Below are 17,630 nucleotides of genomic sequence, written 5' to 3' on the forward strand. Positions count from 1 at the left end.
AGTTTTCTTCTCTTATGGAAATGTAATGGTTTAATTACCAAGAGCAAAAACTTTGAATTTCATTTGGGGTTAGGTGGTGTGCCTGGGCATTTATACAATCCCTCCAGTTACTGGTTTATGTCTTATGTCTTACATTAATCCTTTTTCTCTTCCTAGATTATAAGGTAGTCTTTCAAATACTCACCTTTTGTGAACCATATGACTTGTATATACAGTTAAATTGCTGTTGTGAAAGGCAGAATAAGTTGTCTATCCAAACAGTCTTTGGGAAAAGAAAAATCATGAATGAATAATGCCAGATATATTTGACTTTCTAGATTTTAAGTTGTTAGCATTTTATCCTGAAATTTTAAAGTAAGTATTCAGCATTTCTTCACAATTCTGCAACTTCAGGTATTGAAGAAACTTTTTCTATACCATGTTTCTTTTCTTTTCCAAGTGAAACTAACTTACTTTAAGCAAGACTTGGTAAAAGTGTAACAGGCGTAAGTATTTGATTGACTGTTCAGTTTCTGTTGAACCCCAAATTGACACAAATCATTATTTAAATATTCATAATAAATGCCTAACTTTCTAACTAAATTACCATCAAAATTATGAATAAAAACATCTTTGTATTCAAACAAGACTACTGTTAGCAACAACAGATTTCTCGCATAACATATACTGATTTCAAGCCAAGTTTTAGATGTGATGAAAAATTAGAACATTGTTATAATTAGTTGAGGGAAAACTCAGAAGTAAACTTACTTAATTTATTTGCATAAATTGCCATTCTGTTATCTTTAAAACCAAATGCAAATTGGCTCTGTCTGATATGATGATGGTTATTTGGCTCAAAAGTGCTTCAATTTGCAGAGCAATCTGGTGTCGGCTCTGCAGTGAGGCGATCCCAGGTAACATACAAATCCTGAATTATTCCAGAAATTAGTATGTTTAAAGCATCAATTTAAGTGCTAATTGCAGTAGTAATGAGAAAAAGCAGTACAACTGTGAGATTTGCATCTCCTACCCCATCAATATGCCTGGAACGGCTGCTGACTGGCAGAGGATTTGGCTGCTAATTAAATAATTGTATGCATGGCAGTGATCTTGCCTGATTCAATAGATGAAGATTAATCCTCAGATAAATATGTTTGGCTGGTATTGAAATGTCTTAGCAGTATTTTTAAAAATAGCTCATGATGTGTGTGTATGTATGTATGCATGTATGTATGTATACATCCACATGCACATATCTATTGCGTATGTATTTACATATATGTGTGTATATATATACACACATGCAGTAAGTAAATGTGTACACATTATAGGCTGAAAAATAATACTGAATCCTTCCTAAAGATTCATACTTGTAAAAGCCAAGATACTTTTAAGTGAATTGTAGCATAATTCAAAGAATTGTTAAAAGCAGGAAACATTTTATTGGTAACTAATTTAATTGTGCAAGTAAAAAGAAAGAGTAATAATGTTTGTTTCACATATGTCATCTCATTAAATAAATGCCCTACTGAATTGTATGTCTCCGTCACCATTTTAACATGCTGGCCAGTCTTAAGTAGGGCAGTTTCTCTGCTCACTAACTACTGGTTCTGGCAAGGGCTCAGCCAGCGTGTGTGCTTAAACTCCATTCTATAGCTGTTTCAGAATCTAGTTCCAGGCATGATTTCAAATTGGTAAGAAAAAGTTACAGGATTCAATTCTCATTGAACTAACTTTCCTTTCTTTTTTTTTTTTTTTTTTTTTTTTTTTTATTCCTGAGGGTGGTTTGACTCATCCTGGCTACTTCATTTCAATTACAAACACTCAGCAGCAGTAAAACCACAGTGAACAAGCAATTAAAGTCTATAAGGAAAACTGTGGTATACATTAAGGAATCAAAAGAAACCAAAGTGAAAGTACTCATGGGCTTTTAAAACTACATTAGGAAGTATTCTAGATTGATAGTAAGTTTGCCACATACCTGAAAATCTTACAAAAATGACAATTACCTTAACACCTTGAGTTTCTTGTGGTTTCTAGTAATCTAAACTTTCAATTTTTTTTATTCTACATTGTTGAACACTGACTGAATGATTATTTGCAAGTGTCTTAAGAAGCATAAAGTGGCAAAATATTTCCATTCTTTTTAAGTTTATTTTTTCTTTGTGTCTTTCACATCATGCATCTCAATCCCATTCATTTCCCCCATCCCTACATATCCACCTCTACCCTTGCAACCTCTCCCCCAAAATAAAATAAAATAAAATTAAGAGAAAAGGGGGGAAAAGTCGTCAGTCTTGTCATGGACACTGTAGTGTGACACAGTAGATCATGCAATAAACCCCTTTTTCTATATATCTTTACTTGCAAGTGTTCATTGCAAAGAGTCATGGGTCTAGTTCAAGGCCTCTGGTTTCTGCTACACTATTGATGCTAGGCCCTCACAGGGACTCCTCTTGGATATCCTGTTATTTCCTGTATCTTGGAGAGCTTGTAGCTTTGAATCTGCAGGACTGTCCCGTTCATATGTTCCAGAAGATTGTTATTGCGGTGGATGGGGGGGGGGGGCAACTCATAACCCTGGTTCTGGACCTGGGTACTTACAGGGTTGGTCACCCTCCCATTTCTCCCCTGTCCTCACCACCAGGGTGAGCTCTCCAGCATTGTCCTGGCTACTTCACCCCTTGCAGTGATAAGCAAGGTGTGAAGCCAGTTCTGCTTTTAGACCCTCATGTCAGCTCTCCTAGACCTACACCATCAGGGCCAGCTCTACTGCCCAGACAAGTACAGGGGCCACATATTTTCCCTCTTTATAGGTGATGTTTTAATTAGTACTGTCAGAGTAACAATGCAAAAAAATTTCTAGACTGAAACCCAGAATTACAGGGCTCCCTATGAATTATAGCTATTACAGAATTTTACTGTAGAAATTTACACAAAAAAATTAGAACGTGAACAAAAACATTTGTATTGTGCTATGTTTCATTAAGTTGTTTAATGAAAGATACTGACATCAATTTATTTTCAGGTTGTCTTTATAGGCCCACATAATGTTTTCCACATTGAAAGTCACTTATAATATCTGAATAAGCACATCTCTAAAACAAAACCATTAACAGTAAACTTTTTTGAGGGGAGGCAGGTATTCCAGACTGGGTTTCTCTGTGTGGCCTTGCCTCTCCTGACTCTTATAGACCAAGCTGGCCTCGAACTCACAGAGATCTGCCTGCCTGTTCCTTCCAAGTGCTGGGATTAATCATGTTTACTTTTTAGTATAGCCAATAGTTACTCAAATCAGGTGATATGTACAATAAAGAGCTAAGTTTAGATTGCAATGTCTTTCTTTTTAAAGTAAAGTTGAAAGCATGAATTTTCCATGTTTACAAGTATAATAAAAGAGAGTGAAATATGAATGGGTAGATGGATCACACCACCAGCAGTATCCCAGTAGCAGCATAAAGCTGGGGAAAGTATAAAGTATCTCTGTATTATTTCAACAGCTGCACCAACACAGATTTAGTCTCAAAGTTAAAAGACCGACTTTCTAAAAGTACACCATTTCGTAGTTGTTCACTGGGTTTTCCACTAATTATGTCTTTATTATTTTTCTTTTCTATTCAGGCATGGAATTTCTTATCTCGCTTGCCAGTGATAAATGTTGGCATAAGTGTTAAAGGCTCATGGGATGACTCAGTTGAAGGACATAAAGAACTCTCCATTTCAACTCTGACAGCAGACAAGCGAGATGACAACAAGTGGATCAAGTTGCATGCTAATCAGCAGTATGTGCTTCAAGTCAGCCTGCAGAGAGTCCATTTTGGGTTCCACAAGGTGTAACATTTGCTTTCTATCCTCAAATATTTCACACCAAGTATTTGCATGCACCACCACACATATCTTTTCTATTACTAATGTGTCCGTGTCATTCGTGAATCCTGCTTTCTCAACTGGCATTAACAGCTAGCATCAGTCTTTTGAAATTAGTCAGTTCTCATGTGCAGTTTTTCATGTCCAGAATTTCCCTCCACCTTATCTTGCCTGTCACATTATACTCATAGATTTCTTTAGCTGGTGTGCCTTTTAAGGTATAGATTCCTTGAATGCCCTGCATTCTAACCAAAACAGAATCTCAGGGATCTGATAGTCTCCTTAGTGCACCCCAGTATTTTTACAGACATTAAACTCTGAGAAGCACTGTCTTGGAGGATCTTGATGGGCAGGATCTACAACACACTAGATGCAAATGAGGTTGAGGTTTCCTAGGTAATTCTCTGCACCTGAATAACACACTTTTTTGAGGCTCAGTTGCCATATCTGTCTGCCTCCTGATATAAAGCATTCATTTTAATGCCTTATATCAGTTTCATGCATAGAAAAATGTACAGTAGTTTTTCATTATATATTACTTGTGCTTTTTTCTGTAGCCTGACACTAAAATCATTTAAATCTTAAAACATCACATAGAATGGGGAGAAGGTTTTTAAGCGACACCATAATTGAAGTAATGATGACGTCTTCCTTTCAGCCTAGTGGGTTAAGGCTTTGCTGGTGTCCAGAGTAAGTGAAATGAATAATAAGATTTCAACAAGCAACTTTTGCCCTCTATTTTCACATATAAAATCATAAATGGAGAATAGTATTAATGTTAAAGAAAAATCAGTGTGAAATTGCCTTAATATTTACCTTAGAAATAGATTTAGTTGTGCTGAGAATTTAATTTTTAGTTACTGTTTTTTTTTTTAAAAAAAAAACTGTCTGGAAGTCAGGAAAATCTAATGAGGAACTTTTTGGTATTAGTATATTTATGTCATAAAGTCGTTATCTTACAAAACCAGTAGATGATTTTTGTAGAAATCAATCCCAAAATAAACTTCAAGTGTTATCATGTTTACATCTAGTCATGGATTGTAGCAAGCTATATATGTAACAAATTGCTGAGCTTTTAGATTCGATTTCTGGGTAGGTAGGCCTGGAACTTGCTGTGTAATCCTTGTTCCTTTTATGAAATCATTTGAAGAGCATTGTTAGTTCTTATGTCTGGCAGCACTCAGCAGGACATCCATCTGAGCGTTGCCTTTGTTTAGTTGGCAGTCTTACCACTCTCTGCTTGGGAGAGTATTTATATGCTCTTGCTTAATTTGGGTATCACATGTGTCAAGAAAATTAGCCATTTCTTCTTAATTTCTAATTTGTTGGAATTGGTTTTTTTTTTCTTTTAAATATGCCTGAAGATTCTCTGAATTTTACTAGTGTCTGTTGTAGTATCCACTTTCATCTCTGTTTTCAGTAGTTTGGTTCTTTCTCCCTCTTGCTTGATTTGTCTAAGTATTTTTCAAGTTTATTTATGTTCTCATAGATTCTAGGTTTGTTGGGTTTTGTTGTTGTTGTTGTTGTTGTTGATTCTTTTTTTTTTTTCAACTTTCATCTCATTATTTTCTGCCCTGATTGTTATTTCTTTCCATTTAATCTACTTTGGAGGATTGGATTGTTCTTGTTTTTCTAAGACTTTGTGGTGCCTTATTGAATCATTAATTTAGTATTTCTCTGATTTTTATTGTGGGTATTTATAGCTATAAAGTCCTTCTTTAGAACCACATGAATTATATCTCACAGGTTCTCTTGTGGTGTACTTTCATTTCATCCAATTACAGTAATTTTTAATTGCTCTCCTTTCTCAGTGACAGAGTCTTCTGAATGTGGTGCTCATTCTCCATGAGTTTTTGTATGTTCTTTAATTTTTTTTATGTTGATTTCTAGTTTTACTTTTTTGTGCTCACATAAAATGAAAGATATTACTCCAATTTTCTTCTATTTCTTAATATTTTCTTTGTGTCTTAATACATGATCTCTTTTAGAAAAAGTTCCAAAGGCTTCTGAAGCAAGCAGCATTCCCAGCATTTGAGAGAAAATTCTGTAGATGTCTGTTAAGTCTGTTTGCTCTACGATGTCCTTTGATTATGATTTTTGTGTCTTCTTTTTTTTATTTGGAGGATCTGACAAAAGTTACCTGTTGTTACTTTGTTGAAGTTTAGTTTTTCCTTTGCATCCCACAGTTTTGTTTAAAAACTTGCATATATCAGTGTTTAAGGTGTGTGTCTTTATCATTGAAATATCCTCTTGGTAGATTGCTTTTTCACCACTGTAAAGTGACCTTCTAATTGTAGTTAAAAGTCTAGGTTTTTTCAGCACTAGCTACACCTGCTAGCTTGCTCGTTTCATGGGCTTGAGATACTTTTCCTGTCCTTTCACTAACCTAAGGTTCTGTGTCTTTGATAAGTACATATGTTTATTGAAGGCAGCAAATATATGACACTTTGCGGGGGGGGGGGGGTTCTGAATGTATGTGGTGCTCACATAGGTGCATATACACTTGTGTACAGGTACATGTGGAAGCTAGAGATAGATGTTGGTGTCTTCTTTGATCACTCCTAACCATATATTGATTCAGGGTCCCTCAGTGAACCCAGAACTTGCTGATACAGCTCATCTAGTAAGGCACCTGCAGGATCCTTGTCTCTGCTTCATAAGTACGAAGATTTTAGGTAGGCTGCCACAGGTACCTGGCACTTATGTGGGTCTTGAGGATTCAGACTTCAGCCTTCACACTCACACAGCAAACTCCTTACCCACTGAGCTATCTCCCCAGCCCCTGGATCTTAGTTTTAAATCTTGTCTTCCTCTCAGTGTCTTATATAGGAAAATATTTAGTTGGTGCTGGCTTATGGTTCAGTACTTTAGTCCACTGTCATCATGACAGGAAGAATGGCAACATGCAGACAGACATGGTGCTAGAGAAGTAGGTGGCTGGGGGTTCTACATTTGGATCCACAGGCAGCATAGTGACAGTGGCATACTAGACTGGACTTGAGCATTTGAGACCTCAAAGCCCGCCCCATAATGATTCATTTCCTCTAACAAAGCCACACCTACTATAGCAAGGCCATACCTATTAGTGCCACTCTCTGTGAGCCTATGGGGCCATTTTCATTCAAATAACCATAAAGGTGTATGTTAATGCCTGTCATTTCATTGATTTTGTAATGTTTAGTTCTTCCCTCTTGATGGCTTAACTGCTGTCTAGCATGATTTATTGTTTTCTTGTGGGTCAAATATTTGTGATACTGGCTTAACTATCAGAAATTTCTTCAGACTGTGTTTGACATGGAAATTATTCCCTTCTACTTTTAGAGCAAAAGGTGCTATATATTGTGATATGGATTGACAGTTACTGTCTTTCAGAACTGAAAGTAGGTTGTTACATGATTTCATGGCTTTTAGACCTCTGTTGACAAATCAACTGTTCTCCCGGTGCATTCACCTTTATAAGTGACTTGGTTCTTTTCTATGTTTTGCATATTTAATGTTTTAAGTATAATATGACATGGGAAAGTTGTTTGTTTGTCTGCTCGGCATTGTAAATGCCTCATATATCTACATACCCATCTCTTTCCATCAATTTGGAAAATCCGCTGTTTTTATAAAATATATTTTCTATGCCTTTAGCTTCTACTGTGTCTCAAACTCATATATTTAGTTGTTAATGGTGTCCCATAAATCTTGTGTTTTCTGTTTATACTTTCTCATCATTTTATTTTTGTCATTGTCTGAGAGTTCTCATTTGTCTATCTTCTAGCTCTGGGTATTCCCATTTACACTTAATCCATTCTATTGGTAAAGCTTTCATTGACCTTATTTGACTTATTGTGCTTTAATTTTTAAGAAAATCTAATTGCTTTGCATATTTCTCTACTTTTAGTTCCTCCTTTTATCATTTCATTATGGTGTGCTTGTACATACACAAATGGGTGAAATGGGCATATGTGCACATGTGTGGAGGCCATGGGTGTTGTTCCTCTGTAGCCATCCACCGTATTTTCCAGCTTGCTGTTTTTTTTTTTTTTTTATGGGGTTTCTCACTGTCCCTGGGGCCTACTGAATATCTAAGCTGGCTCACCAGCACCAGCAAGCCCTTGGAATCCTCTCATCTCCACCTAACCATCTCTGAAATTAATCTTGCATACTTTCTCCAGCCTCTTAAGTGCCTCTGTCATACCCTCTATTGACTTCCTTAATTCATTCAAGTGCTTTGTTTGAATTGTTTTTAATGTATTCACTGACATAAAATGTCTTCTATGACATCAAAGATTTTATGGCATTAAGTTTTCTTCTAGTCCTTCATTTGAAAATTTGTCAAGGATTTTATATAATTCACTTTTATTTCGAATCTTTTATTTTGGAATTGACCATTTTCAAAGAAAGCCCATTGCCATGATTTTTCATGTTTATTGTTCTTTGTTGGGACTTACCTATCTGGGCTTAGGTCACTAGTTGGGATATACTTGTTTGTTTATTTGTTTGTTTGTTTGTTTGTTTGTTTGTTTTTAAATTGTGTTATTTCAGTTGAAGTATTTGCAGTGTTCAAGTAGACTATGTCGTAGTATGGGTGAAGTGTCATTTCTCCCACTGGAGACTGGAGTTTCGGTGCTGTAGTTAAGCACTCATTCAGCACACATGCTCAAGGAAACAGAGCCAATCTCTATCGCCGGTCTTTGTGCAGGAAAATACCAGCTAGGTGCAGGTGCAAACAATCTCAATCCTGCACTAATATAGAAACCGGTTTAGGGCATGTTCCTATGCCATCCTTCACATGTTGTGGTCCGTCAGTACACAGCTAAAGGGCAAGCCTATCTATGCAAGTCCACTCCAGTCTAAACCTCAGACTGTATTTCCACTTTGTGGAACATCATAACAGTTAGGCTTAAAGTTAAAAAAAAAAATCTCCTCAATCTTAGAAAATCTCCAGACTAGATTTCAGAGTATAGTCTCTTGGCATTTGCCCTAGGTCCCCAGAATGAGCCACACAAGTCCCTCCTCAGCCTCTAGACCTCTCGGTCCACTGCCAAGGAGGTAGTGTCTCTAAAATAGCTTTTTAACAGTGCTCCATAAGTCAGAAATCAAGAAGGAAGAATATTCCCAGCATATCTGTCCCATTATTCTTGTATGGTTAGACTGTAAATATGCTCATGGGTACATCCGATGTCATTTCTGGTTTAAGTATCTGACTATCATCCATTTGGTCACTGTATTTCCTTCATAGCTGGACACACAGAGTAGTCTCAGTACTTCTCCCTTTCTTTCTCTCTCTCTCACTTCTTTCTGCTCCTCCTTATTTCTTTGCCATTGAAACTAGTATTTGTCACATCACCTCAGAAGATAGCTTCTGTCGAATTTCCCCTCAGTTTTTTCCCCCTGGAGATTTAGCAGTCTATACATGGGTATCATCTGACATCTTTGAAAATAGTTTTCATTATACCACATTAAAATATATCCTTTGCCTTATGGTGGTAGCACACATCTTTATTCCCAGCCCTCAGGAGGAGGAGGCAGAGGATCTCTATGAGTTCAAGACCATACTGTTGTACAGATCAAGTGAGTTCCAGGATAACCAAGGCTATACAGAGAAACCTTGTCTCAAAAAAACAAAAATAAATAAGTGGATGGATGGATGGATGGATGGATGGATGGATGGATGGATGGATGGATGGTTGAGTAGTAAGTAAGTAATAAAATAAAATATATCCTTTTTATGTAGATTTTATTCTTGGACAGAGCAAAGGGTCTGCTTTTGTTTGTTCATTATTATGAGGTTTATTGTCTAGTCTCGACTAACGTGTTCATTTGCTGACTTTTTTCCCTAACAGTTCTTTGTGCATGCAACTTTGGAAGATTTATGTAACATTTAAATGTAAAATTGTACCTCAGATTTTTCTTCTGTCTATGGAATGTTAATATTTATTTTAGGAATGGCCTATAAACTCTATGTCATGACTCAGAACTTTCTTTTCTAGCTGAACCGAATGTTTTGATAGTCATAGTCACAGAGTGGCCCCTTTATATGCTCTGGGAGCCTTAAAGAAAGGGAACTAAAGACATAGTGAAGAAACAAAACCAGAAGGGAATGGACCTTAAAACATCCAGCTAGATGTAACTGAATTTGACTTCAAGTGAAACAGCACAGCCTTGTAAGCACAGCCGACACAGGACAGACAGGCATTACTCATGTTTATCTTTCTTCTGGTTTTCAGGGAAAACACGAGAGTTATGCAGTTACTCCTCGATTTCCCAAAGTAAAAGATGAAGGATGGTTTTTGATATTAGGAGAGGTGGATAAGAGAGAAATGATTGCTTCAAAACGAGTAGGATTTGTTCGAACTCATCATGATGCCTCGCTCTCTTTCTTTACTCCTGAAATACCTGGAAGGTAAGCAGCATCATGCACTCAAGTTTCAAAAAAGTGAAGTGTGCTGATTCTCTGTCCTCAAAAATCTACATTTACTGGAGTATGTACTAATGACCTTCTCCTTTTACCTATGTTAATTCTCATGTTTAAATACATATTCAAACTATTAATCACCAACTTTTAAAATACAGCTGCAAATTTACATTTTTATCTCCAGGTTTTTCTTCTTTTACCATTTATTGTAGACAGTGCTATGTTTCTTAAAGATGCTCTCACTCACATGTATCATGTACTTTCTGTTTTTCATATTTCAGATACATCTTCACCCTATATCTCATGAGTGACTGTTACCTCGGCCTAGACCAGCAGTATGACATTCATCTCAATGTGACCAAAGCAAAACTTTCAACACAGGTCAGCACAGAGACCTCCGATGCCTTCACTGACTTGGCAGTATAGTAACCTGACCCGAACAGGCCACTTGAAAGAAGTGACTGAGAGTCTTGGCTGTTCAGTCATGTGGACAAGTTGAATTACTTGGTGTCTACCTTGGCAGATTCAACTTCTAACCTCAAAACATCTAGGAGATTGACAGTGGCTGCCATGATGATTTCCAGCAACATTAGCCACAGAGGCCTTTTAGAAAGTGCTGCTTTTTTTAACGGCTTCATGGGTTTCTTTAAGATAAGTAAACATGTAACATCATTTTTAAGTTGTATATGTTGGAGGTGACAGATGAGTTATCTTACTTTGCATCTCACAATGTACTGTTTACATGAATGCCAACTACTCCTTTTTCTAATGGAAATTCCATCAAGGTATGACAGGTTAGGAGTTTAAGCAATATAAAACATGTAAATCTGTGAGGTAATCCAAGCTGGGTATTATTAGCAAAATTTATGCTTTGGTCTGACCTCATGTAGAAATAGTTTCACAGATTTCTTTTAAAAGATAATAATATATGATATAAAATTATATTGCAGAGATCAGTGGTGATTTCCCAAAGACCATACATTGATTTTGGAGAATGTAAACACTGTAACTGGTGAAAATAAAATATATAGAGTGCTCCTTCCAGAAAACCCAGTCTGTTTTTTTCTTGTTACCTTCCCATTATATCCCCTATTCCTCATCTATTCTTTTTTCTTTCACTTTTCAAAACCACTTTCCTTCACTGATATTTTAACACATACAAGAGGAAAGTTCAGTGTAAATCATAATTTTTTGTTTGCCTTTGGGGTTTGGTTTCATTCAGTTTTGCCTCTCAGGGTCTCACCGAGTAACCTAGCCTGGCCTCAAACTCAGGGCTCTTCTCCCTTGATTTCCCAAGTACTGGATCTCCATGAATGCACAGCCAAACCTAGCTATATTTTTTGTCTTCATATTCAATCCTACAAATAGATAACCTGTAATAAAGGGAATATCTTTATTCAAACAAGTTCTGTCTTGGAGAAGAGTTATTCAAAATGTATTTAGAAAGTTCATGTCTACATAATATACATTTTAATGGAATGTAATTGTCTTTGCAAAGTAACTCCTGACCCCTACATAAGTATAACTATTGCAAATACTAGAATGTAAACATTCCTCAAGTTGGAACTTCCAAGTTGTATTTCTCTTCCTATGATGAGGAAGTCAGGGAAAAAAGATTTTTTGTTTAAAGATAAAGTGGGGACATGCACTACATGCTCTTTTTAAAATATAGATAACTAGTGTGACCACATGTGGGAGGATGAGATATATGGAGAATTCTTGTCTCAGAATGACTTCACATAAATCACTTTTTGTACTTTTCCTTCAGAAGAGTTTATTTTCTAATTGAAATTTGTACCTTAACCTCTGGTTTAATCAGATTAAATGAAAAATGAAAATTACATCTAAAAAATAATCACCAATACTAACAGGGATCTGTGTAGAAACAAGTTTATATATTCTATTAATGTCCTCTTTCTCAGAGAATGAACAGGTCTTAGGAAGTAGGGAATGCATTTCACTGGACATATTAATATGACATAGTAGAAATAAGAACAAGTCTATCTCCATCAGTAGGGCATAGTGAAGCATGTCTTTAATCACAGCACTCAGGACAAAGGCATGTGGTCTATGGGGCAAAGGCCAGTCTTGTCTGCAGCTTCAGTGACATACTGAGAGACCCTGTCTCAAAATGAAAAGAAAAAAGAAAGAAAAGGAGAAAAAAGACAGGCAAGAATCTGACATTAAAATTGTTTAACTCTAAATCAACCAGAAAAGATGAAGTATATACTAAGATAGAAAGATTGATCATGTTTCTATCATAAGCCCCAGGTTGAGGGCCATTCCTCATAAGCCCCACATTGAGGGCCATTTGTCATGTACCACATCTGGGGGACAAATACCGTACCCTGCCTGGCGTATCTGTTTGTGCCTGGAGAGAAGAGTGAGGACTAAGGAAGAAGTAGACTAGAGACAACTGATAGAGTCAAGGGGTGGGGGAGAACTAGTAAATTCTGAGATTCGCCTAGTACTTATTTCTCATAGGGTTTATATACCCTAATCCAAAGAGGAGGGGGAAGGCAAGAGGCTTCTTTACCATGATACTAGGAACAAACAAAGTAATTACCTTCTTAGTACCCAAAACACCAAGTAACCACACCTTAAGTCAAAACATCCTGGTAGTGGCCACACCTTAGGTCAAACCTGTCATGAAACCTTGAAGGAACAAGAATAGATCAGAACTCTCTGACCTTTAGTCAAGGTGGAAGGGATTCACTTCTGCTTCTGCATCATGTTTCTGCATCAGTGACTTTATCTGCACTCATTGTTCCCTGCGCTTTAGAAGAATGGGACATCGGACAATAGAGTCTCATTAGTGCAACATTTTTAAATCATTGATTTCATATCACTCTTAGTGGCCAAGAATTTCAACATTGTTTAAAATTATCCAAATCTTAATTTGGGAGAGATCTTTTAAGAAAACTACAGTGATGAAAAGATTGAGTGTTCCATCTTACAAAGAAGAGGTTTCCTTGTGTATTAACTTTACTCTGTTGATCTCGTACATGTAAATGCATCCTGCTCACACTCGCCCAAATCCTATCTTATACACCTGCTACCCCAATCACCCTCCTTCCCTACCAGGTCTTTCCTACTTTCCTGTCATTTTGTTTTATGATTCACTGAATGTAACCAGGACTGTCTGGATAAGAATAGGTTTGGAGCTATCCACTAGATTATTGGGGACTCAGCAGTGACTGTACCACTGAAGTCTGTAACTTTCCCCTCCCCTAGTATCAAAAGCCTTCCCTGGGGAGGGGTAGAATCCTATATCCCCCTCCTCCTTGGATGACTGAATATGGACACACCCAGTCTTGTGCTGCCAACATAAGTTCATGGTTATAATGGCTACATCAATTTCTGAAGATAGTGCTTCCCAGGCCTCCTCCCCATCATCCAGCTCTTAAATATTTCTGCCACCTCCTCCATGATGTTTCCTGTAAAGTAGAAAGGTGATATGAACATCTCAGTTAGGGCTAAGTGCTCAACAGTCACTTCTCAGTACATTAATCAACCATAAACCTTTGTATTCACTGTTGGTGGTGGCTGCTGATTTGATGAATGCTGAGAGCAGCACTTGTCTGTATGTATAAACATAAGTATTTAGAAAGCAGTTTCATGCAAATCCTTTAACAAAACTAGGACTTGTTCATCCCGGCTTCCCAGCTAGGTTAGCCCCGAAATAATCACACAGAAACCGTATTAATTAAATCACTGCTTGGCCCATTAGCTCTAGTATCTTATTGCCTAGCTCTTCTTACATCTTAATTTAACCCATTTCTATTAATCTGTATGTCACCATGTGTCAGTGGCTTACCAGCAAAGATTTGACATGTCTGACTCTGGTGGCTCCATGGTGTCTCTCTGATTCTGCCTTCTTTCTCCCAGCATGCTATTTAGTTTTCCCCACCTACCTAAGTTCTGCCATATCAACAGACCAAGGCAGTTCTTTATTTCATTAACCAATAAAAGGAACACACAGACAGAAGGACCTCCCACACCACAAAACAATAGTAATAATTTACCCCATAGAGCCTAACCCATGGACTTTTGACCAGGTCACAATACCAGGCCTGAATTCCTCCTGTGAAGCTGACTCAAATCCAAACAGAAAGATGTTGGTTACTACTCCCTAAAAGTCATGCCATTGGTTCAACAGCAGGTATATCTTTTCTGGCAGATGAGTTATTACAGTACAAAAGCTACACCACTGAGTAAGACCATTGATGACTTCTCCCCTACATGGATACGTACACTTTTCAACATTGTGAAGTTAGCCAGCAAGGAGGAAACTTCCAGTTCAGTTTCAGCTTCATCTCTATATCCTGTAACCAAGATATGTGATGTCTTCAGTAATTGGATCTTATCTTCAAGCTCCAATCTACATCCAATAGCAAAAAGAATAGCACATGTTTGAAGAACTCTTAAACCTTCCTGAGCAACAACTCAAAGAGAAATATCCTACATTTGGCACTGAGATTTTCATTTCATTACCTCTGGTTTCTATAGTTGGCATATACAATAGTTCAAGTAGCAGTATGCTACATGGGTAGTTAATAAAGTGGCTTCTTCAGTACCCATAGTTCACTTTATCTAAAACTATCTGTTACTCAAGGCATTTTGAAAAGGCCATGGAAATTTAACATACTATAGAGTCTTTCTAAAATATATACAATTTAATATAAACTTAGAATAGAAAAATTAGTCCTATTTCAATGCATCAGTGACTTTATCTACACTCCTTCCCCCTACCATTTACAGTTTTAATGAATATAATATAGAGACAGCATTCATAAGAAAGACCTGTGGTAGTTCAAGCCAGATAAAATCTTAGCTAAGAAAGGGAAGGTGGGCACAAAATCCATATCTAGCTAAGGAATTATTGGTCTTTGAAAGTTTTGGGGTAAAGGACCTTAATGATGTCACCCACCCTTCAGGTCAGCCAGACTCTGGGGCAGCCCACTCCCAAGTTGGGTACACAAACTGGACTCTAAGAGAGGGGTACTTAAGGTAGGGTGCGGAAGGGGATGATTATAGGAGTTGAGGATAGGATGAATATATTCAAAATACATCATGAAATTCCAAAAAATAAAAATATTGCTCAAAAAATTTAAACTATTGAGTTTGCAATAGATAAGAATAGCCAATGAAAAAGAAGGGACAGTGACTAAAGAGAGTATCTGTGTGGCCCTGGTAAGCCAACCATGTTCCAGGGGAAGACCACACATGCAAGAATAGTTGGGTCGCATAAGTTGGTCTTGTCAGATTTTAAGAAGGTAAAAATAGGTTTTAAAAACACAAGTTGGTAGGTAAGGAAGTACAGTGGATCTGGGAAGAGCTGGGGGAAAGGAACTGAATATGATATATTTTTAAAAGGATAAAACACAAAGAGCTGATTTTTTTCAATTTTTCTGTGTTTTATATTTTTAACTGAAATAGAATTACATTGCTTTCCTTCCTTTCCTCCCTCTAGCCCATCCAAGTTACCCACCGTTAAATCTCTCCCATGTCGATCCCCCCCTCAAGTTAATAGCCTTTTTTCTGTATTAATGTTACATACATGTGCATTGGTGGTATGTGTATGGTTTCAAGAATGACCATTCTGCATTGGATATTTTTTAAGAAGGAGAGAGTAATTCTGACTTTACTCAGCAAGGATCTCAAGCTATCACCAGCAATGAACTAGCAATGTGTGCTAGTTTTCCATCACTGTAACAAAATAACTTCACATAAGTAACTTTAAAAGAGGAAATGTTTGTTTTAGCTGATGGTTTCAGAGTTTCTAGGCTACTAACTTTCCATTAAGCAGATTCCATTAGTACTTTGAAGCAGAATTCCATGGTGGACAGGGCATGATGGAGCAGAGCTGCTTACATGGCAGTCAAGAACCAGAGAGCAATAGGGACCAGGATAAGATACACTTTCACTTTATAGCCCACCAAGCCTAGTGCTGTGACCTCCTCCCTCAACTGGTCAAGTACTTGAGATTACATTGGTACCTTGACAATCATCACTGCAAATACCTTTACATATGCACCCAGAGGAGTGCTTTATTATGTGTCTCAGTTCAATCAAGTTGGCAGACTTAACCATCAGAGTGATGCTAGAGTACACATTAAGTCCCAGCATTTTTCCCTGAAACTTCCATTCTGCTACACACTGCACACTTGCCCTTATATCCACAGTAGGGAAAACAGTAATCATCCATTTCACCTAGCTGTTAATCCTGTGATCTACAACAACCAATCTATCAAGTTATGCCCACTGATGTGACAGCGGTATCAGTGTTTGAGAAGTAGCCAACCACTTCCTCATTGAATTAAAGTCCACTCCATACATGGATTCTATGTCTGATACTGTTAACTGGGACAAAAACATGACTGACTAGGCCTTGGGAGCTAGGAGAGATTCTACTACTACTACTATTCTACTAAATGGATAATATACTGTCCTCTAAGTTCTTAGCTTTATACCCATTGACTAATACATCTCTTAACCTTTATTAGAAAAGCTTCCTTTTGTAGTAGATTGCTATTAATAGAGGTGCACAGCTGCTCACTATACAGAGAATAAGAGAATTTAGAGTGTTCAAAAAGAGATATAGAAAGAGACATCTCTATCATTTCCCCTCCTCCCAAAGCTCAAGGATCATCTCAGAAGATAGTGATGAAAGGTCCTAAGAACCAGTGGGAGCAGGTATCTAACAAAACAGTATTTGCTAGCCATAAGAGGGCTATTGCACATACCAGCTCTACAGCAAATGTAGCTGAATGCACAAGCTGAATTCTCAAAGAGTTGGTTCTTTGAGAAAAACAAGATAGAAAACCCTTATCCAAACTAACGCAAAGAGAGATTAACAAAATCAGAAACAAAAAGGGGGACATAACACTCAGAAAACCCAAAGAGTCATTAGTTCATACTTTAAAAACCTGTAATATACAAAATTGGAAAATCTAAAAGATATTGACAAATTTCTTGATAAATACCACTTGCCAAAATTAAATCAAGATTGGATAAACAATTTAAACATATAACCCTTAAGGCAACAAAAGCAATCATTAAAATTTTCCCAAACATAAAAGCCCAGGGCCAGATGGTGTTAGCACAGACTTCTACTAGACTTTCAAAAAAGACCTAATTCCAATAATCCTCAAATTATTCCACAAAGTAGAAACAGAAGAAATATTGCCAAATTCTTTTTATGAGGTTACAATAATGCTGATAACCAAACCACAAAAGATTCAACAAAGAAGAATTACAGACCAATTTCCCTCATGAACATTGATGCAAAAATACCCAATAAAATAGTTGCAAACTGAATCCAAGAGCACATCAAAAAGATCATGCGTCATGATCAAGTAGGCTTCATCTCAGA

The 17,630-nt window shown here is 37.1% G+C and overlaps 1 protein-coding gene across 1 annotated transcript in view; it reads left to right on the forward strand.

The window, feature by feature from the left end:
- Window positions 1-11,304, forward strand: part of Ascc3 (activating signal cointegrator 1 complex subunit 3) — a 293,210-nt gene extending 281,906 nt beyond the window's left edge. Inside the window, exons 40-42 of the mRNA XM_038339034.1 lie at window positions 3,604-3,813; window positions 10,068-10,243; window positions 10,537-11,304. Coding sequence (XP_038194962.1) covers window positions 3,604-3,813; window positions 10,068-10,243; window positions 10,537-10,681 — 531 coding nt within the window. The 3' untranslated portion in view covers window positions 10,682-11,304. The remainder of the gene's footprint in view (window positions 1-3,603; window positions 3,814-10,067; window positions 10,244-10,536) is intronic.
- The last annotated feature ends 6,326 nt before the right edge of the window (window positions 11,305-17,630 follow it).

The sequence above is a fragment of the Arvicola amphibius genome, chromosome 8 (assembly GCF_903992535.2).
Source record: "Arvicola amphibius chromosome 8, mArvAmp1.2, whole genome shotgun sequence".
Classification (NCBI taxonomy): domain Eukaryota; kingdom Metazoa; phylum Chordata; class Mammalia; order Rodentia; family Cricetidae; genus Arvicola; species Arvicola amphibius.